We start from the raw sequence: 26,157 nt of genomic DNA on the forward strand, positions 1-26,157 counted from the left end.
ATGGCATCTATGGATCCTGTCAGGTTCTCATGGCGCAATTCTTCATTACCTATGGACTGGTCCAGCCTTAATGTTGTATAATGGGAGTGGATGTTGACAAGTTGTAAGCATGACATGACCTTTTTCCTTTTTTAAAAGTTTATGATGGGGAAATGTTTTGTTTGATTGATTAAGGAAGTTGCTACCAAGTATTCAACATGAGAAAGAGGCATATTTATTGACTACAAAATCGATGATTGGCCATATGTACTTGATTTGAGTAAAGATGATTCACATGTTCATAGATTAGTAAATCAGAAACATTTTGTGTCCGGTTGCTTTGAATATTTCTCACTATTTGTGTAACCTTCTTTCATTCTAGAGAGTAGAGTCCTTCAAACTCTCCTATATATATAGAATCTTGTTAGCATTTGCTTACTGCGAGTTTGTCTCAAAACCATGACTTTAGACAATAATTTTGAAGGGATTATTACAATCCTCAACTATGGATTTATTCCAATAGATCCTGACCATGCTTAAATGAAACGAAAAAATCACTTCTCCACTAAGAAATAAAACAAAACACACAAAAAAAAAACCAATAATAAGTTGAAAAGATCATTACTCTATTAGTCTTCGTTTCAATCAGAATCATAATAGTCAATAAAATCTTCATCAACACTAACATCAACGCTAGTACCAACGTTTTTCACCACTTCTCCTTCACCTTCAAGAGGCATCTTGTATCTACACTGATTTGAATCTTCCACGTGGCGTGAATCTTCCACCACTTCTTCACACACTCCAAGTGATACTTGTGTTTACATTGCAACTCCGTAGCCACCTCACCTTTGCCCCATTCCTCCAAACATATCACACACTCATCCTTTCTCCACGACCGCTACACTTGGCAACATCTCTATCGTCCATCTCGAAGCCGGCGGTCTCCCGTTTTCAATGTCACCGAAGCGACGACGATATCCTCCCGTTGTAAATATAAATAGAAACGTCGTCGGTTCAACTTCACCGAAGAAATCCTCTTGGTCGCTGGCGGTTAGGATCATATCATTAGCCATAACACCGCATTGTCGGCAGTAGATAAACCCGTCGTCTCCTTCTTCAAAGGTGTCGTTTTCGCACTCGTTGCAGATCATCGTCGTATATATCATTTTTGCTAGAGCTTGAGGAGTAGCAGCAAGTGCATTGTGGAGACTAGATGTGTCCTTTATGCCATGAACAGTACACAACTTTGTCTCCTATGCCATTTTACACAGATTGTTTTCCCGCCTGCCACAATGTGTTTGCTGAAATACATTTTTGCCCTCTATTTACACTCGCTCAAAAATAGAAGTGTTTGGTTTTTTGTTTTTTCTTTTAATAAAAATATTATGATGAAATGACATTAAAGTGAGTAAAACGAGTTAATTAGGAGCATCGGGGAACGCATCTTTCCGTTTAATTTCCTTTACTCAAAAAATTCATTTCTCTTCCCATGTAGTTCCCAACTTTCACCTTCATTTCTATTCCGGGAGCCGCCGTCCGATTGGAATCCGCCGAGAGCTCCTTCATCGGAAACCGTTAATTTCACAACATCAAACTTATGAATTTCATCTTCCATACCCTTTTACGGACTAATCCTCCCCCTCTGCCTCCCGCCACCGCCACAGGGGAAGCCCCGGAGACTCATTCCGATGTTGAGAACCCCGAGGCTAGGTATGAAATCGTCTCAAATTGCCCTACATCCTTTTATTTTGTGGTTCTGTTGTGTTTACCATTAGTTTCTTTCTTTTCAGTGGTGACATTGACTTATGAGATGCCGATCTTAGTAAGGGAGAGATGTCCGCCACCGCGGGACGCAGGTAACTCTGTTGTCTAACCACTCTTCCTTTTCTTCTGCTTATCCTTGTTTTTGGTGCTCGTTACGTTGAAAACCGTACTGATATACATGAATTTCTTTGATGTCCATCTATACTGGTTTCGCTTGGAATCTTTTAGGTAGACTATATTTCGAAATGTATTTTATGTCCACCAAATTAGTCTACTATCCAATAATCCCATTATCCAACTGATGTGATAGACACAACCTATATGTTGTCCATCTATATTGTGTATCAGAATTTAACTTCTAAGTACATGTGATGTAGATGATGGGCAATTTTAAGTGTCTCATCTAATCTTGTTTCTTTTCCGTACAGGGGTGATGAAGATGCTGTCGTTCCTCCCCATTGCAAGCCTTGTGAAGACTCATCAACGAATCTGGCCTTCTCCGAGGACACAAACCAACAACGAAGGTAGTTTTGTCCATCTTTTGCTATTTTCTCGTTTTTTTAATGGAGCATCTCCGGTTCGCCAACAGTTCTTCTTATTGCAGTTATCCTAACGAAGCAGACCTTTATGCCAGTGTTGATCCATTGATGGACCATAGTCCCTATACAATGTATATGTCTACCCAAACTTTTTGTCCATTACACTGTATTTATGTTCTGTCCTAAGACCATAAAACTTTCTCCCCATTGCAGGTCCGCAGAGGTCTCAGAGGCAGCTAATGTCCAGCCATCTTCGTATTGCAAGTCTCCCAACGAAGCAGACCCTTCTCTTATCTGGGATCCATTAATGGACAACAGTCCAAATTCAAGGTACATGTCTGTAACGCCCCCGAACCGTACTATGACCACCAAGGCCATCGGACGGCACCGAGACGCTACTTGGGAAACATTCACTAACGATCCGGCCGGGTGCGAGAACAAATCAAGTCCTTCGGCCAGTCCATCGGTGAGGTTCCCGACCACACGGCACATCCTTCAGGCTTTGCAACCCTACAGATACGCCGTGCGTTGAGCCGACTCGGACAAAGTCTATATCAGTACGACTCGCCCGAATAAAGAAAACCCGAATATTTTGATTAACCAAAAGAGTTATTACACAAGAGTTTTGAACAAGGCTTAGTGCCGAGTTTGATTTGAAATAAAAACATACTTGTATTTTACAATAGACACAAAATAAAACTACTTCGGGTTCCTATCGTTCACCACGCCCTCTAGTTCCCTCTAGGGTCACCTGCAGCACAAAATATTATCATAAGTAATCTAAGATTACTTAGTGAGCTCAGGGTTCCTGCAGAGTATTAAACCCCAAATCCCATACCCCATCAACAACAACATGCTAACGATCAACATGCAAGCGAGTATAAATAACAAGCGAGCATAAGATCTAACATGCAAGCAATTAAACGATTGCCAAGCAAGCATACAACACAATAATCAATCAGAGATAACATGCAGAAGCTGATAAGCTAAGCAATATTATTCTACAATCACTCACCACTACATGCAATGACATACAACATCATGCAAGCATAAACACAAACATGCAATAACTTGAACTTGAAATAAAACTAGAGTTTTAACAAGTTCTAATTCATGGGCCCGGTATGCTTCCTCTCCCTAACCCCTCCTGAACAACCGTATTACAGCCACAAAGGCATGCAATCGGGCTTCACCCAAAGCTACACCGTCGTGTAGACAGCCTCGGCCAGGGTAGCGAGCCCAGTAACCTCCGAGCTCTTCGTAACCAGCCCTACAACACACAAACATGGGTTACATGTCGCGGCTGCATGTGGCACGGATGGGAAGGACAGCCATACCAAGTCTTACTACGCTCAGCCGGAATTTCTCGCGGACTAAAGCGTCTTAAGACCTCACCAAAGTTTATACTTGAGTTTATATGATTTTCTTCTCATATGTTTTCAAGTATCTTAATTAGTTACCACCCTTGTCGCTAGATCATTTCGATCTAGTAACCGGTGTAACCTCACCTCACATGCAACTTAACAAGAAAAACATAAAAGAATTTCAAGTAAATGCATCTAAATGATTTATGCAAAACCGCGCACTAGATGGATGTTTTTAACACTCCATCTAAGCCGATGCAAATATGTGCCTGAACTCACAGAAAACCGGCGATCTCTGGGATGAGTGGTCGGATTTTCTTCACGGCAACACTTGAATCCTCTTCCTTGTTGAAATCGAGTTCCTTCTCGATTCAACACTTAACTGCGGTCGTGTGATAGTCTTGTCTTGCTTCTCCTCTTCTTCACTTCTTCTCCCTTGCGGCAGCACTTCTTCCTTTTCTCTCCTCTTTCTCTCTTTCTCTCCTCTCTTTCTCTTTCACTCCTTTCTTTCTTTACTTAAGAAATTTTAGCGAAAATAAGGAAGTGGAGCGACCTTTATATAGAGGAAGAGAGTAGAAACTTGGCCCAATGCATGTGTGTTGTGTGCCATCTCTCCTAGCCACACAATTTTAAGGTTGGACACTTGTTAAGTGTAACCAACACTTGTCACATGGAATCTTTCATATTTTCCCCAATCACACTTGCATGAAACGCGATTGGCCGGTTTCTATAAAGAGGAATAATCTTGTCTCCCACTTAGGATTTTGGGATCGAAAATCCTAGGAATATTCCTCCAAGGATTCCACTCCTAAGTTGCATGAAATCCCATTGGTGGATTTTTGCAAAAACAATTTCCACAAAATCGGGAATTTTGTCGGATCGACCGGTCGCCGGTCACCCGTCGACGTCTCTCGGTCCTCCTCGACCAGTCTCGGTCGCTATCGGTCAATCCTCGGACATTCTCAAGAATTCTCAGTCCATCGGTCTTTCTCGGCAATTCCCGGTACTTTGCGATACGCGTCAGACAACTCTCGGTCCTCGGTACGTCTCGGACGACTTGGACGGTACGTCTCGGACATCTCGGTCACTTTTCGATCCGTCCAAAATTTCTCGGACTTTTCTTTAATAAACCTTCTTTTCTCCTCGCTAGCCTCCTTCCTTGAGCTTTTGGCCTTGAGTTTTCATTTTGAATTTTACCCCTTGGCGAGGGTCACTACATTCTCCCCCTCTTAATAGAATTCGGGACGAATTCCACAGGGTTCCAACGGTCCTGCCTCATCTTCCTCAGCGAACAACTGAGGATACTTGGCACGCATCCTATCCTCATCTTCCCATGAGGTGACTTTACGGTTCTGCTTCCCCCAAAATACTTGGATTTGAGGAATGCTCCGATTCTTCAACTTTCGGGTCCTCCTCTGCCCTATACCAAACAGTCCTTCGGGGTAAGTTAGGTTTGGCTCCAATTCATCAATAGGTTCGGGCACAATCATGTTAGGATCTGGGACATGCTTCCGTAGCTGCGAAACATGGAAGACTTTATGTAGCCGCATCATCTCTGGCATAGCCAGTCGATAGGCTACTTCTCCAACTCTCTGCTCAATCGGATATGGTCCAATGAACCTTACAGCGAGCTTTCCCACTTTACCAAATCGATCCTTTCCTTTTTGCGGGGCGACCTTCAGGTACACCATATCTCCGACTTTAAACTCCACTTCCCGCCTTTTGCGATCTGCGTACTTTTTCTGGCGATCTTGTGCCTTTTTCATACTCTCCCGTATGAACTTAATCTTCTCCGTCGTCTCATCAATCAGCTTGTGATTGAAACTTGTTCTTTCCCCAATTTCAGTCTAACACAAAGGCGTTCGACACGGCCTTCCATACATTGCTTCAAAGGGCGACATCCCAATGCTCGAGTGATAACTATTGTTATACGCAAACTCGACTAATGGCAAATTCTTCTCCCAATCTGACGACCATTCCAAAGCACATAGTCGGATCATGTCCTCTATGGTTCGGATAGTCCTTTCCGTCTGTCCATCTGTCTCTGGGTGGAATGAGGTGCTCATGTGAACATCCGTTCCCAACGCCCTATGTAGATCTTGCCAGAATATTGCTGAGAACTTGGGGTCACGATCGGAAACAATATTTGCTGGCACTCCATGCAACTTCAAAATCTCGTCTATATACTTCTCTGCCAAGACTGGCGCTTGATCCGTGCTTCTCACTGGAACTAAACGGGCCACTTTGGTTAAACGATCAACCACTACCCATACTGCATCATTGATTCTTCCCTTCCTTATTGGTAGACCAGTAATAAAATCCATCGAGATAGAGTCCCATTTCCACGTCGGTATGGGCAAGTTGCGTAGCAAACCTGCTGGCACTTGATGCTCTACCTTGATTCTTTGACATGAGTCACATTGGCTTACCCATCGTGCTACTGCCCTCTTCAATCTAGGCCAATGATAATATCTGCGCACGTCTTTATACATCTTGGTACTTCCAGGGTGTATACTTAACGCTGAACTGTGGGCTGCTCTCAGTATTTCCTCTCTTAATCCACTCCGGTCCGGTATAGTAATTCTTCCATTAATGAGTAGGGTGTCATCATCTGCCAAATGATAACCACTAGCATTTGGTCCTTCTGAACCTTTCAACTCTTCAATAATCTTCTTCAGATTCTCATCCTTGGGCTGCTCATCATGAATTCGACGTAGTAGGCTCGCTTGAGTTACAGCTTGTAAACCCAACGGCTCACTAGATTCCCCTTCTAAGGCTAGAAGCCTCACTTTCTTTAGTTCTTCGGCTAAAGACTCCACCTCTTTCTCGGCATCCACTTGTGCTTTTCTTCGACTTAAAGCATCTGCCACTACATTCGCTTTGCCTGGGTGGTACTGGATCTTCAAATCATAATCGGCTATGAATTCCATCCACCTCCTCTGGCGCAAATTAAGATCTGGTTGCGTGAACAAGTATTTAAGGCTTTGATGGTCCGTAAATACCTGAACCGCTTCTCCATACAAGTAGGATCTCCATATCCTTAATGCAAACACCACGGCTGCCATCTCTAGGTCATGGGTGGGGTAGTTTTCCTCATGCTTCCTTAATTGTCGGGAGGCATAGGCAATTACTCTCTCTCCTTGCATCAAAACACATCCAACGCCAACCCTTGATGCATCGGTATACACAGAGTATGGCTGATTTGGCTTGTGTAGGGCTAACACTGGTGCTGATGTTAGTGCTCCCTTCAGCTTCCTAAAAGCTTCATCCACTTCTTCGTTCCATATAAATGGCACTCCTTTACCCGTGAGTCGTGTCAGAGGTTTTGCAATGGACGAAAACCCCTTTACGAACTTCCGATAATAGCCCGCAAGGCCTAAGAAACTCCTGACCTCTGTTACTGAGGTTGGCTTTGGCCAATCCTGGATTGCGGCAATCTTCTCCGGGTCAGCGGACACTCCTTGTTCCGAAACTCGGTGCCCTAAAAATCCAATCTCCCTTTGCCAGAACTTACACTTGCTGAACTTGGCGAACAGCTTCATCTCCCTTAGTCTCTCCAACACTTTCTTCAAATGTTCCGCGTGCTCCTCCGCACTCCGCGAGTATATAAGGATGTCATCGATGAATATTATCACGAATTGATCCAGATAATCATGGAAAACCTCATTCATCAATCGCATGAATGCCGCCGGTGCATTGGTAAGTCCAAACGGCATTACTACGAACTCGTACTGGCCATATCTTGTCTGAAAGGCAGTCTTCATCACATCTTGTTCCGCAATTGAGATTTGATGATAGCCAGAGGCTAAATCAATCTTCGAAAACCAACTCGCTCCCCTGAGTTGATCTAACAGCTCGTCGATCCTTGGCAAAGGATACTTGTCTTTAATGGTTATGTTATTGATTCCCCTGTAATCAATACACAAACGCATACTTCCGTCCTTCTTCTTGACAAAAAGCACTGGGGCTCCCCATGGCGATGAACTTGGTCGTATAAAACCTTTCTCCAACAAGTCCTCTAACTGAGTCTTGAGTTCAGCCAACTCGGCCGGTGCCATGCGATACGGTGCCTTAGCAATTGGGACAGCTCCAGGCTCAAGATTTATAGTGAAATGATGGCTTCTTGGTGGAGGCAATCCTTCCAACGGCTTGAATACGTCCTCATAGTTCTTAACTATGGCAATGTCCTCAACTCCCAAACCTTCTTTGTCATCTCCTCCCATGGCGGTAAGAGTGACTAGAAACACACTTTCCTCATCAAATGATCTTCCGATCCTCATTGCTGATGCGAAGTACGCCATCTTACTCGGGCTAATCTCATTGAAAACTAGAGGGGTCCTCCCTCCATTTTCAAATATAACTCTGCTCCTGCTGCAGTCTATATGGGCTTGGTGCTCTGACAACCAATCCATTCCCAATATAGCATCAAACCTCTCCAACGGCATCACTAGAGGATTCACCGGGAGGTTTGCATCTTGCAAGACTATCGACACTTCCCTGAGCCATCTTCTCGTCTTCAAAGGCGGTTGATTACCAGTGGTGTAGACGTTGATGTTCACTTCTTCCTCCTCACACAAGTCTCCAAACTTGTCAACCACGTCGGGAGTCACAAAACTATTGGACGCTCCCGAATCGAACAGTACATGTGTGGGGTTACCACCAACAAGTAATGTTCCTAAATGCAAGGCAAATATAAAAATGCAATGCAATAAACTAAACACACAATCACACAACAATCACAAGAGAGTTAGAACCCAATCAAACCTGTTATAGGGCCCTTCGCGGCCTTTGGGGTTTTGGGTGGCTCTACTCCTAAAGCAAAAACATTTGCTGGGGTTGCTTGCTTCTTCGCTGGGGGTTCCTTCACTTGCTGCACTGTCTGGGCACGGTTCACAGTTTGGGCGTTCGGCTTGGCCGGCCTTGATGGACATGAGTTCGCATAGTGTCCTAACTCGCCACAGTAGAAACATGTGACGGTCGACAGATTAGTACTCTTCGTTTCCTCAACAGTTGGGCAAGCTCGAGCAAAATGCCCTACTTGTCCACACACATAGCATCCTCGCGGATCCATGTTACTCACATTACTACCTCCTTGATTAACATTCATCTTAACTTTACCGCGGCCTGCACCCCAATTTCGTCCAGCCACCTGGTTCACCTTCCGGGTGTTCACAATTTTAGTCTGCTGGACCGGTTCCTTCTTTTTCTCCTTGGCCGAAATCTCATTTTCGGTCTCAATGGCTTCCTCAACACTCACTGCCCTCTCCTCTACTTCCGCGACACTTCGGTATGTCACAGCGTGCAACCTCCCTTTTATGTCTGGCCTGAGTCCATGAAAGAATCTCCGGGCCATAGCCAACTCGTCATCATTTCCTTGATACAAGTACCTCCGAAGTCTTGTAAAAACTCTTCCGTAAGCTCGTACGGTCATCTCACCTTGTCCTAGTTGCAGGAACTGATTCTCTAGTCGATCGCGTGACTCTGGTGGAAAATATTTCAGCTCAAACTCCCTCTTAAACATCTCCCACGTTATAGTTTGAAAACGATAACGAGGAACCACAGTATCCCACCATGCACGAGCATCTTCTTCTAAGAAGTTGACTGCAACTCTTCTCCTATACTCCTCTGGACAGTTTGTCATCTCAAAATTATTCTCCAATTCCTTTATCCATGCGTCTGCTAACACGATGTTTGGATCTCCCTTGAACTTGCGGAAACCTAAGTTCCTCAACAACATTACTAGCTTTAGAAATTGGTCGGATGGATCTTCTGTTGCTCGAATTGCTTGGTTCTGCTGCTGTTGCTGGATCATGTGACTCAAGAGATCTTGAATCATCTTAAGTGTCTGCTGGGTCTCTGGTACATTCGGCTCACTCGGTCCTTCTCCATGCGTTCGGTCCCCCCTTGGCATGTTCTGAGTTGGATAAGTAACGAACGGTCTAAATGGTGAAAATCCGGGCGGGTACATTCCCTCCGGTGTACTAAAACGAGTCGAACTCGCTGGTGTGTATCTTGGCATCACGCCAGGTACATCCCACTCAGGCATATACATATTCGGTTCGAATATGCCTGGAAACGATTCCTCTCCTTGCGCATCTCCAAAATGCGAACCCCATTCCTCCGGACCAAACTGTTGACTTGAACCCCTCCCTGTGTCCGGCGAATGATGCGTCGACATTGTCCTTTCGGATCCTTGACGAGACATCTGCATCCACGATCAACAAAAGGGTTTACTTAATCCCATCTAACCCTAAGTGATGAACGATCCGGATTACCCTAAGTGTCTACTGCGACCATTTGACTCGATAAATCATTTGAAAAGGCGAGTCCTATACAGCATCATAACCATGCTCTGATACCACCGTTGTAACGCCCCCGAACCGTACTATGACCACCAAGGCCATCGGACGGCACCGAGACGCTACTTGGGAAACATTCACTAACAATCCGGCCGGGTGCGAGAACAAATCAAGTCCTTCGGCCAGTCCATCGGTGAGGTTCCCGACCACACGGCACATCCTTCAGGCTTTGCAACCCTACAGATACGCCGTGCGTTGAGCCGACTCGGACAAAGTCTATATCAGTACGACTCGCCCGAATAAAGAAAACCCGAATATTTTGATTAACCAAAAGAGTTACTACACAAGAGTTTTGAACAAGGCTTAGTGCCGAGTTTGGTTTGAAATAAAAACATACTTGTATTTTACAATAGACACAAAATAAAACTACTCCGGGTTCCTATCGTTCACCACGCCCTCTAGTTCCCTCTAGGGTCACCTGCAGCACAAAATATTATCATAAGTAATCTAAGATTACTTAGTGAGCTCAGGGTTCCTGCAGAGTATTAAACCCCAAATCCCATACCCCATCAACAACAACATGCTAACGATCAACATGCAAGCGAGTATAAATAACAAGCGAGCATAAGATCTAACATGCAAGCAATTAAACGATTGCCAAGCAAGCATACAACACAATAATCAATCAGAGATAACATGCAGAAGCTGATAAGCTAAGCAATATTATTCTACAATCACTCACCACTACATGCAATGACATACAACATCATGCAAGCATAAACACAAACATGCAACAACTTGAACTTGAAATAAAACTAGAGTTTTAACAAGTTCTAATTCATGGGCCCGGTATGCTTCCTCTCCCTAACCCCTCCTGAACAACCGTATTACAGCCACAAAGGCATGCAATCGGGCTTCACCCAAAGCTACACCGTCGTGTAGACAGCCTCGGCCAGGGTAGCGAGCCCAGTAACCTCCGAGCTCTTCGTAACCAACCCTACAACACACAAACATGGGTTACATGTCGCGGCTGCATGTGGCACGGATGGGAAGGACAGCCATACCAAGTCTTACTACGCTCAGCCGGAATTTCTCGCGGACTAAAGCGTCTTAAGACCTCACCAAAGTTTATACTTGAGTTTATATGATTTTCTTCTCATATGTTTTCAAGTATCTTAATTAGTTACCACCCTTGTCGCTAGATCATTTCGATCTAGTAACCGGTGTAACCTCACCTCACATGCAACTTAACAAGAAAAACATAAAAGAATTTCAAGTAAATGCATCTAAATGATTTATGCAAAACCGCGCACTAGATGGATGTTTTTAACACTCCATCTAAGCCGATGCAAATATGTGCCTGAACTCACAGAAAACCGGCGATCTCTGGGATGAGTGGTCGGATTTTCTTCATGGCAACACTTGAATCCTCTTCCTTGTTGAAATCGAGTTCCTTCTCGATTCAACACTTAACTGCGGTCGTGCGATAGTCTTGTCTTGCTTCTCCTCTTCTTCACTTCTTCTCCCTTGCGGCAGCACTTCTTCCTTTTCTCTCCTCTTTCTCTCTTTATCTTCTCTCTTTCTCTTTCACTCCTTTCTTTCTTTACTTAAGAAATTTTAGCGAAAATGAGGAAGTGGAGCGACCTTTATATAGAGGAAGAGAGTAGAAACTTGGCCCAATGCATGTGTGTTGTGTGCCATCTCTCCTAGCCACACAATTTTAAGGTTGGACACTTGTTAAGTGTAACCAACACTTGTCACATGGAATCTTTCATATTTTCCCCATTCACACTTGCATGAAACGCGATTGGCCGGTTTCTATAAAGAGGAATAATCTTGTCTCCCACTTAGGATTTTGGGATCGAAAATCCTAGGAATATTCCTCCAAAGATTCCACTCCTAAGTTGCATGAAATCCAATTGGTGGATTTTTGCAAAAACAATTTCCACAAAATCGAGAATTTTGTCGGATCGACCGGTCGCCGGTCACCCGTCGACGTCTCTCGGTCCTCCTCGACCAGTCTCGGTCGCTATCGGTCAATCCTCGGACATCCTCGAGAATTCTCAGTCCATCGGTCTTTCTCGGCAATTCCCGGTACTTTGCGATACGCGTCGGACAACTCTCGGTCCTCGGTACGTCTCGGACGACTCGGACGGTACGTCTCGGACATCTCGGTCACTTTTCGATCCGTCCAAAATTTCTCGGACTTTTCTTTAATAAACCTTCTTTTCTCCTCGCTAGCCTCCTTCCTTGAGCTTTTGGCCTTGAGTTTTCATTTTGAATTTTACCCCTTGGCGAGGGTCACTACAATGTCCACCCAATTTTTGTCTACCCGAACATGTTTGTGAATTAAACACTATTTATGTTCTCCTCATTGCAGGTCGGCCGATGTCTCAGAGACTGCTAATGTCCAGCCATCTTCGTATTGCAAGTCTCCCAACGAAGCAGACCCTTCTCTTATCCGGGATCCCTTAGTGGACAACAGTTCGTATTCAAGGTACATGTCCACCCCATCTTTGTCTATCAAGCGTGTTTAGCTATGAAAGACTGGAGAATGTTGACCAGAATGACAGGAACGGCGATTGTGGTCCACTGGCCGTAAAGTATATCGAGCTCCATTCGCAAAAAATCACGCCTGGAGGACTAACAGAAGAAATGGTGGACCAACTACGTATGTCCTACGCTGTTGATGTCTACCAAAAGTTTGTTGTCTCGCTAAAGAATTGAACTTATTATGTCTATCTTATGTTGGCCCTCTTTTTTTTTTTGGTCCTTTTGCTACGGTTATGTACTTTGTCTTCTGTTCGCTACTAAATTTTGTCTTTTAAACAAAGATTAGAACTTTACCTCATTATAACAATATAATGCCCATGCTTTATCTAAACAAGTGCTTTAACAGGCTACATAACTTTAAAACGCCTAACTTGCATGTCCCTTTAAATTAGCTACAATTGAATCCAATCAATATCTTCCCCATCATCAATATCTTCCCCATCAGATCTACCCTCCCCCTCTTCTCTATGGTTTGCTTCTCCAGACGGGTTTCCCATTTCAGCTGGCGATAGACCATTTCGGCTCACCACTATGTCTACAATCGATAGACAAAACATCATCACTCCCTGCAGACACCATATTTCCTCCTGACCTTTGTCACATAATCGACATTGTGCCATCTACATCATCAGTAACAATGTCCACATTGTTCTCTTCCTTGATAGACAACTTCGTATGTCCTTCTGCATCTGCAATGAACTCCCTTTTGTTGATCGTACAAATACATGCCCCCACTCTCTGCATTCATTAACTACAATTATCTCTTTTTTTAGCCCCATCAACAATTAAAGGACCTACCGCCGCTGCCATTAAGGGCTGTCCCATCGACATTAATGCCTTTAACCAATTAAATTTTATTTTTCCTATGAATTCTCTTGGGTGCAAAACAACGATCGTTACAAAATAAATGAGGGGCAATTTCGTCAATTCGCACCTACCAACAAACGCCAAACTGGCATTTTCCAGAAGAAAAAACAAAAGTGGCATTTTGGAGGAATTTTTTGAGTTTTATGGCATTTCTGGCCAAAATCCCTTTTTTTTTTATCATCGTTGAGTTTTTCATTAACTGGCTGAATCTTTTTTTATACAAATATAAAGTAAAATCCTATGGCATGAACTTTTTTTACCAAAAAGGAAAGAAAAAATTCTAGCACATAAAAGCGTAACACTTTTCTAGAATTAAGTTGTGTGCTTAATCATTAAGTAGCTATTAAATAAAGGAAAAGTCACCAATACTCGAACAGGAAAGTGGTGGTGACTCAGCATGATATTGGAGTCTCACCAGGGTTCGAGAACTATATTGGTACCTCCGTTTGAGAAGGAGTATCCTGAGGAATCGAACTGTGGTTAGGGGGGTCAATCTAAGGGGAATAAACCAATTGTGCTATAGATATTTGACTGATTTACATGCAAAAAACTTCGTTTTATTATTTTAGGGGGGTCAGTTGACCCCCCTTCCTTTTACATAGGTCCGCCACTGGTCAGACTGAAGTATACGCCCTGTCTTGCTTGACCGGGAACAGAAGTCTGGAGAAGAATCTTGGTCAGGGAAGTCTCTCAGAGAGCATCATGCTTTTGGTGGTAGCCGAAATGAGGTAATCCAAATTACCTCTTTTTTGTTACAAAAAACCATTCTTTATTTTGATTAAGGACAATTACTTGGTCTTTGATCCAATCTCACATTCTGGAGCAAAGGTTGGGTAGGAGTACTAGCTAGTCTTAAGGCGTCAGATAAATAAAGTTAACCAATGTGTCCACTACAAGAAAACATGGATTTACCGACTGCAAAAACAGTAACTATACAGTCGCTAACTACTTAGTCACGACTGCTTGGCGACTGACATACGTAGTCGCTAAACAGTGCGTCGCTAAAAAAATCAGTCGTTAAAAAGTCGCTATGGAGCTACTAATTGGCGACTTTTAATTGGGGTCGCTCTTCCCTCACCAAACAGTCGCTAAAGTTGCGACTGAATTGCAACGCTTTAGCGACTGATATGGTTACTAATTTGCGACTGTTTGAGTTCTGTTTTGTTTACGTTTTGGTGACTCTTTTGCGACTGTTTAATTATCATGTTTTTAAAAAAATTATGCTAAAAATGCATTATTTGATTTTGTAATACCAAAACTGATTAAGAAAACATGTACTAAAACATAACAAACATGAAATTAAACAACGACATAAGTACCATGTTTTTACAAAAGTTGCAAAAGGTCCAAAAAACATCTAAATATCCAAGAGTGTTGCAAATATTACGTGAAGGAACCTAACTTTGAAAATCATCAGGGTTTGGGTCATTGGTTTGAGACTCAAGGAAGGCGACATAGTTCGGGTTGGTCTTGAGGAAACTCACCAAGCGTGAGATCTCTGCTTGTTGCTCAGATGCAACCCGCAAAGCCTCAGCTGCAACCCGTGAAGCCTCTGCGTCACGCTGTGCTTGTAGAGCTGCTTGTTCCTCTATCTTGCGGTTAGCGTCTTCAAGCTGTTGTTGTAGGGTTGTGAAAGTAGAAGAGCTTCCAGGGTACTTCCGCTTCCCGTTGATGTAACTTCCTAGGCTTCCAACTCCAAAGTATGTTCCTCTATCATTGACGTAAGTAGACTCCATACACAAAACAGAGAGAAAGAGTTATTATAATTACTTAACAATGAAAAACTTAATAGCTTATTAGAAAGAAGCAAATTACCTGAAGAAAGAGTTCATCATCCTCCTCGTGAGATAGCTCTGATCGACGTGAAGTACCATCTGAAGACTCATCATTATCCTGAGCAGCCAACTTAGCTTCCCTTCTTTTCTTATATGCCTCATGAACTGCTTGCGCTTTCTTATCCACAAAAGTACCATCTTTTTTAGTATGAGTCCTGAGAAAAACTTCAGGAATAGTTGGCGGCCTTCCCAATTCTACTTCCTGGAATGTTAGACAATGAAAAGGTTAGGAACCAGTTGATGTCAAGTAATTAAACAATGAAAAGGTTATGATGTAACTCACCATCTCTTGTTCGATTTGTAAGTAAGACTTCGGCCCTGATACATGTTTGTGAGGGCCAAGACCATTACGGTCAGACATTCGAGCTGCTGAAGTGGTTGCACTCTTTGCCATGGCTTCTTCGGTTTCCCAATAGTCACACATTTCTTTTCAAAGAGTTCTCTCAATCCACCTCGGTTTCACTTCCTGTCGCTGAGCTGCTGCCTTGGAAACCATGTCTTTCATACGGTTTTGACAAATGCTATAGAACTTTGCTTGAACCACGCCGGTTAGAGTGGGATCCCAGGTGTGTGTGTTTTCTACAAAAAAAGACTAGTGTTAGTGATAAAAAAACCAAGACAAAAAGCTATAAATACAGAATTCAAATTGAAAGGAGTAGAAGTTTACCGCGAATTCCAAGAAGTAACCTTCTCTTCTTGAATTCGGAACACAACTCCAACTGTAAAATGGACCATCAAACTTGTTTGTAAACACTTTTGTAATCTCTCGGGTAAGTGATGACTTGTCATGTCCAAACCTTCAAACAAAAACAAATCAGTAGTCAAATTCTAATCAAACACAAACAAATCGATCAATCCAAGTAAACCGGCGTAAATGATTGATCAAAAATAAATTCTAATCCAAATTCTAGTCACAAACAAACACAATCAAATTCTAATCCAAAATTCAAAATTCTAATCCAAATTCTTACCAAGTGGTTCCACGCTCTAATGAGGGAGAGAGGACAGTGGTATACTTCTCACGGCCTGGTTGGACAAGCATGTCATGTAAAGAAGCGAGTACATCAGCTGGGAGATTTGCTTCTCTTGCACCATCATCCTCCGAATTAGCTTCTTCCTCATGTGAGTTTTGCGCTTGAGAACTGTGAAGCGATGCAGAAGCTGCTCGAGGTTTACCAGGTTGAGAAGGGGGTGGTCGATGAGACTGTCGAGGTAGAGGAGACTCTCGTGGTAGATTCGAGACTTGAGGAGACTGTCTATGACGATTCGAGACTGACGGTTGAGGAGACTCTCAAAGTTGACTCGAGAATTCTGGTGGATTCGTCGCGGAGGCCAGAGGTTGAGGAAAAGGACGCCTGGTTGGATCTTCGCCGGAAGGGGATGTTCCGGGAAAGGTCCTCGAGTGCTGGAACAGATTGGTTGGAGGTGGATAGTCTCGGTAAGAAGGTGTAGGTCTCGCTGGAGCCTGGAGGTTTGGGACAGGAGTTCCCTGAGAATCAGTCTCTGGAACTCGATGGTTCGCCGGCGTGAAGGTATACTGGGGAGGAAGATTGTCGGGTCTGTGATTCGCCGTTTGTGAGGTTCCAGAGGTTCGATTAGAGGTGTTTCTTCTTCCTACGCCTCTCTTCTTTTGTCCAGCCATCAAGGGTTTACGGTTTCGTCGAGTGAGGGGAATTTAGATCTAGGGTTTGTGAGGTTTCGCCGTTTCGTCTCGAAGAAGAAGAAGAAGAAGAAGAAGAAGAAGAAGAAGAAGAAGAAGAAGAAGAAGAAGAAGAAGAAGAAGAAGAAGAAGAAGAAGAAGAAGAAGAAGAAGAAGAAGAAGAAGAAGAAGAAGAAATGAGAAAAAATTAGGGTTTTCGTGTTTTGTCACGAAATTAATGGGTTTTCGATTTTTTGTCACGGCCCAAATTTTGTTAAGGCCCAAATTTATTAAAGCAGTCGCTAAATAGTAGCTCTTTAGTCGCAATCTTTTAGCGACTGTCAAACTGGTCTCTAAATTAGTCGCAAATTGGCGACTACACTACGACAATATGCATCAGTCTCCAATTAGCGTCTACTAGGCGACTGATTTATTTTAGTAGGCATTCAGTAGCTAAACAATCGCAAATCAGTCGCTAAATTTAGCGACTGTGTTTTTAGTCGCAAATTGCAGTAACCAATTACATGTTTTCTTGTAGTGGTCCTCTCATATCAGCAATCTGCTGAAAGCACTCAAACGTGGCTAACTAGAAAACGCATTTCAACAAGTTTAGTAACGCTAAATCTCTCATCTATTGTATAAAAATATGAACTTATTTTAAGCCTAATGAAATGGCCGGCCTATCTTTTTTACAGCTTAATGAGTTCTTTGCAAGGCTAATTCCATAAGAGTTTTGTTTTTCGTATACAAATGCAACTTCACATTGTCAGAAAGGACGAATTAATCTTAACAGCTTCGTAGCTACTCCTACTTTATATTTCTAGTCAGACCAACAAGCTGTAGATCTTTCAGCTACAACCAGCAAGTTCATAAAAGTCTAACGAAGCATTGAGGCGAGAGAAAATTGTACATCTGTTTTCTTTGCTAACGTATATGAAATTATCCCTTCCTCTCAAACAAAACAAATTTGGATTATTAAAGCTCTTATGATATAAACCTCCAACAACGATCATGCAATATGCAAAAATAAACATTTTTTTTTAGTTTCTACTGTAGATACTAAGTATTGTACGGAATTAGATTCTATTTAGTACTACAAATGGAAAACATTATATAAAAGATGGAACTGAAAATCAATAAAAGCAAAGAGGCACGTGTGGGTGGGTCAAAAGGAGTCGCTGAGAGACGTAAATAAGCAAATAGAAGCAGAGAAAGCACGTGAAACAAAGTTAAAACAGAGCAAGAAAGAAACATATTGTTGTTGTAACAGCTTGACACTCGAGTGAGTTGTGTATAAATAGATAGAAGAGTATTGAATTGAAAGTTATGTATTGATTGATGTGTGTGTGTAAGGAAGCTTATGGTTTGTTAGAGAAGAGTTAGGAGATCTCTTGAATAAATCTTCATTGTTAGGGTTTTGAGTTTGTTGTCTTGGATGGACAAGTGATAAGAGAGAAGAGTTCATATATAGCTTCAAACGTATCACAAGTAGTAACCATATCCACTTTTTCAGATTCAAATCAAGAAAGACAGAGAAACAGTGCAAGGTTCTCGAAATGCTAGCCTCCACTCACCCACGATTGTGGTGAGTAACTTTTCATATATGCTACACATATTTCGGCTTCTATGACGAAAATGAGAGGAGGAGATTTGGCATGATTATAATGAGCATGAGACCAAGTTGAATAGCTGAGTTTGGGTAATGTGTGATCTTTATGTATATGTGTGATTGAGGTTTACCTAACTGTCTTATGTATGCTTATCAATATAACATATTCACATCACTGATTATCGTTGGGATTTTCATTTATAATCTTGTTTTATACAAAGATCTTATTATATAAAGCTTAGTTCTCAAATTTAGTAACTCACCAGATCGTGACACGTCTTAGTTCTAACGATCAGAGATCAAAGTTAAAAACTCACCAGATCGTGACATGTGTCAGGTTTAACGATTAAATATCCAAGTTAGTAACTCATCAGATCGTGACACGTGTCAATTTTAATGATTAGAAATCACATATCAAAGTTAGTAACTCATCATATCGTGACAAATGTCAATTTTAACGATCATAAATCACCATTTTCAAGCTTGGTAAAACAATGCATAAAATAATTGTAAATATACTCCGCTATATAATCAAAGAGATGATGACATATTTTTTTACCAAACAAAATAATTTTGACTAGCTTTGATTTTTGTTTTGGTAAAATTTTCTTCTTTGTTTTTTATTAACCTTTTGTTTGACACATCATTGTTTTTGAACAAGTCTCGAAGGCAATTTGTTTGTTGTCTAATCGAAGCGACTATATAAAAAGATTCCTAAATATTACCACATGTTTTCGTCGTTGTTTCTTTTAATTTAGTTTCGTTTCCCAATTTCATAATGCATACTACGCAATCTTTAACTTTGAAGTGTTAACAAAGTTTCTTATGCATAATAACTAAGGTTTTTGGGATAAGCAAATTTCTCACGGTGTTATTATTATTTCTATTAATTTGCAGGACATGTAGCAAAAAAAAAAAAATACAAAAATGCAAGATAACAACAATGATTATATAACACTAGATCAACTAAACAGAAAGCGTTCTTATCGTCGAATGATAGTACGTCTTACAAGAAAGTGGGAAGCAATAAATTTTTTTAAAAACAATGAGCTCATTGGAATAAATTTTCTCATAAAATGGAAAAGGGATTAAGGAAAATATACAAAAAAATTATTAATTCTAAAAAATGTAAATAATTACTTCTATATAAATATAGACTGTCTCATATTATTCATCTAACAAAATAATTTATTCAAAAATATTGCTTTCAATTTTTTTCTATTGGTCAAACTTTTTTAATTGGAAGACAAATTTTTCTTATTTGCTTAAACCAAAAATTACTCATATTTTCTACTTTTTTTACTTTGGAATAGGTATGATTAATATGTTGACCCAAAAAACAATGGAAGATTAATATATGTATTTCTTTTTCTAATACTGTATTTTAAAATTTATTGCAATAGTTTTAGATTGTTTTATTTAATTTATATTTTCATCTTTGAATTATTTAAGATTCATATATTACCGTGCTTATAATTTTTTATTATTTCACTAATTATGTCAAATTAATTTCCTTCTAACTTCTCAACCTTGATTGGTTGGTCATAGACCTTTTTTTGTATAAACATAATTGTTACCATTCGTTCAATCTCAAAAGGAGATAAAGAGGAGAAGGTCATCAACCTAATGGTTGGATAAAATAGACTAATCAAACACAAGCCTACAAAAAACATAGATAGATTGGAAAACATAAATTGTTGTTGATAGATCCATAGGAGCTTGAAGATAGAGACTACATCATGGTGTGTCAAAGAAACTTCTATGAATATATTGAGAAATTTAACATTAGTTACTATCAAAAGATTTTGTGACGTTAGAAAAGGGTATTTAGTTTCATTGGTTGTTGGAACAAGCCACTTTGAGATAACTAAAAACGTGAACATGTTCTCTCCACACAGGAGGAAGGCAGAGCTGAGATTCTCTCTATGGTGGAGGAGGTTGGACGCAAGTTTATCTCCCCAAGGGGAAAAGGTGGGACAGGTTGGACGCAAGGTTATCTCCTCAAGGGAGGAATGCGGAGCGAAGGTTCTCTCCTTGGTGGATGAGGTTGGACGCAAGGTTCTCTCCATAAGGGAACAGAGCAGAACCGAGGTTCTCTTTATGGTTAGTCATACACTATTGTGATGTAATTTATTTTTTATTCAAAATATTTTTTAGCTAACAATTTTAGTGATTAAAGAAACTATGTAAAAGTGAAAGTAAAGAGACATATAATAGTTGGCTTAATTTGTTCATGTAGACATTTTTTAGGTGGTAGTAAATAATAGATTTGTAACATACAATCCCTGTTTCAAAACGCGGTCGCGGAGACCGCCTAAGCGCCGGTCGCGGAGACAAGGTGGCCGTAGAGGAAGACGCAAACCACTGGACTGGGTTTAAAACTTTGAAACAATGTCGAATTTTAATCTATTATACTTATATATAGATAAAAGCTCTAAAACTAGTCCCCGATTTAAATCCAATTTTTCGATTAATCGCTAGGCCCTCCCTCACCGCCCGACTAACGCCTAGCGATTTTTAAAACATGGCATACAATATACCTAGGTGTAAAAAATACATTTTTAGTGGTAACATTTATAAAAGATTTATATATGGATATAATCAGTATAGTAAAAAAAATGTATAAATAATGTACAACAAAATTTTAATATATTTTTATTAAATTTTATTTTATTTACAAAATTTTAAACCCGCACAACAGGCGGATCCTTATCAAGTAAAGTATAAAAATAACAAAAAAAAATCCTAGCACATGAACCTAACAATTTTCTGGTTATCGAAATCTTTACAGCTGGACCGTATTAAACCGGGGATTAAGTTGTGGTCTTAAAAGGCTAAAGAATTAAGTAGTCATTAAAGAGAGAAAAGGTCACCAATCCTCAGCCAGCAAAGTGGTGATGACTCAGCATGATATTGGAGTCCCACCACGGTTCGAAGAATGATATTGATACCCCGTTAAAAGAGACGGAGAATTATGTTCTCTCTCTCGCTTCCACTGACCCTCGTTGGAAGCATGATAGGCACATGGTTGAAGATGAACCCTCTTTGGGAGCATGATAGGCACATGGTTGGTTCCAACCCTGGCTTTGAACCTGACGCAATAGTCCAGGTTCCGGGGAAGTCTACCACAGAGAATCATGCCTCTTGGGTGGTGGACAAATTGAGGTAATCCAAATTACCTCTTTATTAAATTTTAATTACTGTTTAGTTTTCAAACTAGGACCATGATGTTATCTGCGAAACCTGATATTAAAAGAAGAAGATTAAAGACATTGCCATTGTTGGATGCGTTCCACTCACCAATGCTTTGTCGTAACTAGGCATGTCAATTAGGGCTAAAGCCCGCGGGCTGGCCCGGCCCAGCCCTGAAAAATATCGGGCTCGGGTTTAAAAATATATGTCCAGAAAAAATCGGGCCTTTCGGGCTCAGCCCGTTTGGGCTGTAGGGTTTTTCGGGCTTAGCCTGACCGGGCTCGGGCCAGCCCGAAAAGCCCTCTAATAAATATATTTTTACATTTTTGTTAATATTTTTGTTTGATTGCAATATTTGATTAACAATTTATTGTAAATGAAGTTTTAAACTCTAATCATAGTTTTCATATTTACTTAATAGCCATACTTAATACTTTAAGATTTTTATTAATGATATTTTATATGAATTATATATTAGTTTATTTGCTTAAAGTATTAAAATTTTATTTAGTTTTAAACCTTTTCTATTAAATTAAGTTGGTTGTAGTGAATATAGATGAGTTATTAAATTTTTGATTGATTTGTTTTATAGTGCACCTTCAAACACTGTTTTTTTAGGCTTATAAGTTTGAATTTTTGATCGGTAAGATAAGCCCGAAAAACCCTGTAGCCCTGTTAGGGCCGGGCTCGGGCTTTGAAATATAGGCTCGGAAATATTTTGGGCTGGGGCGGGCCGGACTCAAACATATGCAGGCTTTACGGGTTTCGGCCCTAGTCGTAACCAACTATTTATTTATCCCTCTTTTTCAGATAATGTTTTGAAAAACAGTCATGTTGATTATAATAATTTTACGGAACTGTAGAGACTAGAGAAAATTACAAATCGATTTAGACGCAAACATGATATCTTGTAAGTATGAACCATGCATATCATGCAGAAAACGAGAGGAGGAGAATAGGCATGATTATTCTGAGCATGAGACCAAGTACAGAGACAATATCAAAATAGAGATCATAGCGATGACGACAACTCAATTCTTAATCAAGCTTGTGCCAACCGCATCAAGGAACGTTGCGAACTCAAAAAATTAGGGGAGACGAAGGAAGTGTTGCAAATTCCATCTATCCTCTTCCTTTCCCCTTTTCGTCGACTCCTGTGTTCACCATCTTGATGTCATCTTGTCATTAACATATGTGACGGTCGATTTAGAAATGTTGAACAAAGAACCGGGACTAAACCCGGAATTAAGTTGTGTGTTTAAACCAGTTATATGTTAGAAAGGTTTTAAGTAGTAATTAATTAAATAAATTGTTACCAATTCCGGCCCAGTAAAGCGGTAGTGACTCAGCATGACTAGTGAGTCTCACCGGGGTTCGAAGAATCAATTGGTATCGTATTCGTAACAAGGTTTAAAACTTTAGTCTATCACTGAGAATCATGCTTTCGGTGGTAACCGAATTGAGGTAAAATAAATTACCTCTTTTTTTTTTTTAACTTGGCAAAGCTTCTAGACGAGACAGAGGGACTCGAAGATTTCAATGAGTTAAACTTGCCATTATTGATTGGAGGTGTGACTTTTGAGCGACTCAAGGTTGTTCATATGGAGGAGGGAGATTCGTGGTTCCCTGGTTCGGAGCAGCAGCTAAGAAGTAAACTGTAATGGCTTTATCACATAAGATGAACCGTTGCTGCTTCATTCCTTATACGAATCTCTTCTTCTTCTTCTTCTTCTTCTTGTTTTGCATCTCTCTGCTCGATAAAGCTATTTGCATCAGGATTCCGAATCAGATCTCGGATACTGTCGTTGATTCTCCCGATCGTCCTTTGAAATCTGCGGTTTTCGCTCTTGGTAGCTTCTGGAGATCGGAGGCGGCTTTTGGTTGTATCAATGGCGTCGTACGAACAACCTCCGGTTACGCCGGCGGAACGAAACCGAATCCTGAGTATAGGAACTTGGGTGATCACGCCGAGTCCGTACAGGTTTGTTTCGTTTTCTCGATTTGAGGATTGATCCAATGTTTACTTCGTTATTCCCATTGCCGCCGGCTTTGAATTGAACTTTATCTTTATCATTGATCTTGTTGCCTCTTCCATCATATTATTCGGATTTGGTTTCGATATACTGAATCTGTGGTTTGAGAGCTGCTGATGTAGTGCCTATGTTGTTCGATTTGATTTGCTCTACTTAATCGTATTCGATTGGATTGAGAAATTTGTGCAGACGACGATTGGAAAATTGCTTGAGATCCGCAATGTTCTATCTTAATAGCCTGATTGGTAGATTCTGTAGCTGATTTAGCTTGTTTTGTAAAGTGTGATCGAAGTTAAACTAAATTGATCTGTTGCCTCTCTTCTTTTGTTGAATATGATTTAGCTTTTGTTTTGCTGAGCTTTGGTAATGTGTGATCTCAGCGTATATGTGATTGAGGTTAACCTAAATTGTCTATGTTCATCTGCTCTGTTTAAAAATAATCCTTGTGAGCTGGTTTTTAAGTTACTGATTCTCTAGATTTGTGTTGCTCTTGCTCTATAACTGTCTTCAGGTTGAATACGATCCGAGGATAATTGGCTATCGTCAGCTCTTAGATGTGTTTTGGTCTAGTCATGATTCCAGACAAGTTTTTGGACAAGGTCCTGATGTGGGTAATCAATACAGGTAAAAGAGGAAGTAAAGCTCCACAGACTAGCTGTTTGGTAAACTTGAGTTTGTTTGGCCTAAATAACTAAAACATTGGAATCTTTATGAACAGATCGTGTATTTTCACTAATTCTACAGAAGAGTTGAGACTGGCTTCTACTAGCAAAGAAAGGGAGCAACTTAAATCAAGAAGCAGTATCGTCACTACTCAAATTCAACAGCTAGGAACGTTTTATCGAGCAGAGCCTGATCACCAGGTTCAACTTTATGTCTCTCTACTTCTTGTTGTTAGCTGTTAATCCAGTTGTTATAGGATTAACGATTGTGAAAATCCACATGTTCACTTGAATTTTGTATTTTTTTGCAGAAGTTCGAGCTTAAACAACATCCATTTCTTATCCAGCTAATAGGAAACATGGCGGAAGAAGAGCTGGAGAGATCAGCTCTAGCCACAAAATTAAACGGTTATGCAGCCGAGCTCTGCCCGCCTAGAATCCAAAAACAGATAGACTCTAGAGTTAATGAGATCATTAGAAAAGGTTGGCCCGTGTTGAGAGACATCTAATATATATAAGCCTTGAGAGAGATCTTCGTGTTCTTGGATACGATTGATAATCACAGATGTAAGTTTTGGTTCATTCTTTTGGCCAGGAAATTGGTCGTATAGTTATCAGTTATCGCAACAATGTGTATTTCCTAGTCCTACTCTTGCACCTTGACCTTGTCCTTTGAGTGGTGATTGATTGTTCAGTGTTTTTTTTCTTGTTTCTTTCTGATCTCTCATCTTTCACAGTATGCTTTTCGTTTTCTTGTAAGCACCCATTCATTTATGGGTGATAACGAAGTTCATTTATGGATTAATCTTAGACTTTCATTGTATCATTATGGTATTGAAATCTTGATGATCAGCTTATGTGTTAATCAATCAATATCTCGTCGTAACCGGATTAGACCGGATATTTTATTTTATGTTCAAAAGATTAAATATCGTTTATGTAGTCAAAATATCACCGATTCCTACTCATCAAAATGGCTCAACACAGGATGACACTTGTGTGAGTTTAACGAGGGTTCGAGGAATTCGTACAACCTTGATCCTTCGTTGCGGCTTAACTCACCCGAATTGAGGTAATATAAATTACTTCTTTTTAAAATTTGTTTTTAAGATTTCCATATGGTGATCAACAAATTTGATTTGGTAAAATTAATTCCTTTCTCCTAAATTATTATGGAACTAGGAAAAGTCTCACGCAACTTTAAATAAATATAATAAATTATAAATTATATAATACTATGTAACTAAATATATATATTAAACTGATTGAATTCATTTTTTACATAGACTTTTGTTTAAATACATATGAATTCATGTGGTGTGTAAACATTAGTTATTTTAAAAAATAAATAAATAAGGCTTCAATTACTATAATAATTTTATTTTTAATTTGGATAATATAAAAATATAAAGCAAATACACTCTAAATTTGCTACCATTTGATGTATTACGTTTATGTCACATACTCACATGGTCTTTCCCTCATATGTTTTCTGTTTTTGTCTCCATGAAACATGGCAAATCAATTATACTAGGTAACAACATGCACTATATGTAAATTGACTCAAATAAAATTATTACAAGTAAAATTATTATTTGAAATTTAAGGTGTAATAATAATAATTTTACACATAATTTTTATTTTATTTAAATTTACATTTAATTATTTAGTGTAAAAATATATTTCACCTGTGAAATGTGGAAAATAATGTTAATTATTGTCATAATGTTATTTATTTTTAACATTATTGTAATAATTAATTTTTAATATATACTCCATTTGTTTCATAAAGAATGTCATTTTAGAATTTTATTTTTGT

General features: G+C 40.2%; 3 protein-coding genes and 2 long non-coding RNA genes across 5 annotated transcripts; 1 reads left to right on the top strand and 4 right to left on the bottom strand.

Annotated features, from left to right (window-relative positions):
• Nucleotides 1-2,858: 2,858 nt before the first annotated feature.
• On the bottom strand, nucleotides 2,859-4,516 carry LOC147927290 (uncharacterized). Its single transcript, XR_015581371.1, has 2 exons — nucleotides 3,929-4,516; nucleotides 2,859-3,036 (listed from the first exon to the last, which is right to left on the bottom strand). It is a non-coding gene; the product is annotated as an uncharacterized LOC147927290 (long non-coding RNA).
• A 362-nt stretch (nucleotides 4,517-4,878) lies between these two features.
• Nucleotides 4,879-5,415, bottom strand: LOC147927291 (uncharacterized). Its single transcript, XM_087487386.1, has one exon. It carries the CDS (start codon nucleotides 5,413-5,415, stop codon nucleotides 4,879-4,881), a length of 537 nt encoding a protein of 178 aa, XP_087343512.1.
• A 4,930-nt stretch (nucleotides 5,416-10,345) lies between these two features.
• Nucleotides 10,346-11,531, bottom strand: LOC147927292 (uncharacterized). The gene is made up of 2 exons (XR_015581403.1): nucleotides 11,319-11,531; nucleotides 10,346-10,426 (listed from the first exon to the last, which is right to left on the bottom strand). It is a non-coding gene; the product is annotated as an uncharacterized LOC147927292 (long non-coding RNA).
• A 3,234-nt stretch (nucleotides 11,532-14,765) lies between these two features.
• LOC147927293 (uncharacterized) lies at nucleotides 14,766-15,755 on the bottom strand. Its single transcript, XM_087487387.1, has 3 exons — nucleotides 15,487-15,755; nucleotides 15,184-15,405; nucleotides 14,766-15,098 (listed from the first exon to the last, which is right to left on the bottom strand). The coding sequence occupies exons 1-3, from the start codon at nucleotides 15,625-15,627 to the stop codon at nucleotides 14,766-14,768; spliced, it is 696 nt and encodes a 231-aa protein (XP_087343513.1). The 5' UTR covers nucleotides 15,628-15,755.
• A 7,294-nt stretch (nucleotides 15,756-23,049) lies between these two features.
• On the top strand, nucleotides 23,050-25,164 carry LOC104747637 (peptide methionine sulfoxide reductase A5). The gene is made up of 4 exons (XM_010469305.2): nucleotides 23,050-23,624; nucleotides 24,188-24,300; nucleotides 24,395-24,539; nucleotides 24,650-25,164. Exons 1-4 carry the CDS (start codon nucleotides 23,304-23,306, stop codon nucleotides 24,845-24,847), a joined length of 777 nt encoding a protein of 258 aa, XP_010467607.2. The 5' UTR covers nucleotides 23,050-23,303; the 3' UTR covers nucleotides 24,848-25,164.
• Nucleotides 25,165-26,157: the final 993 nt, after the last annotated feature.

This window comes from Camelina sativa, chromosome 15 (genome assembly GCF_030686135.1).
Source record: "Camelina sativa cultivar CO46 ecotype springtype chromosome 15, ASM3068613v1".
Taxonomy (NCBI): Eukaryota; Viridiplantae; Streptophyta; class Magnoliopsida; order Brassicales; family Brassicaceae; genus Camelina; species Camelina sativa.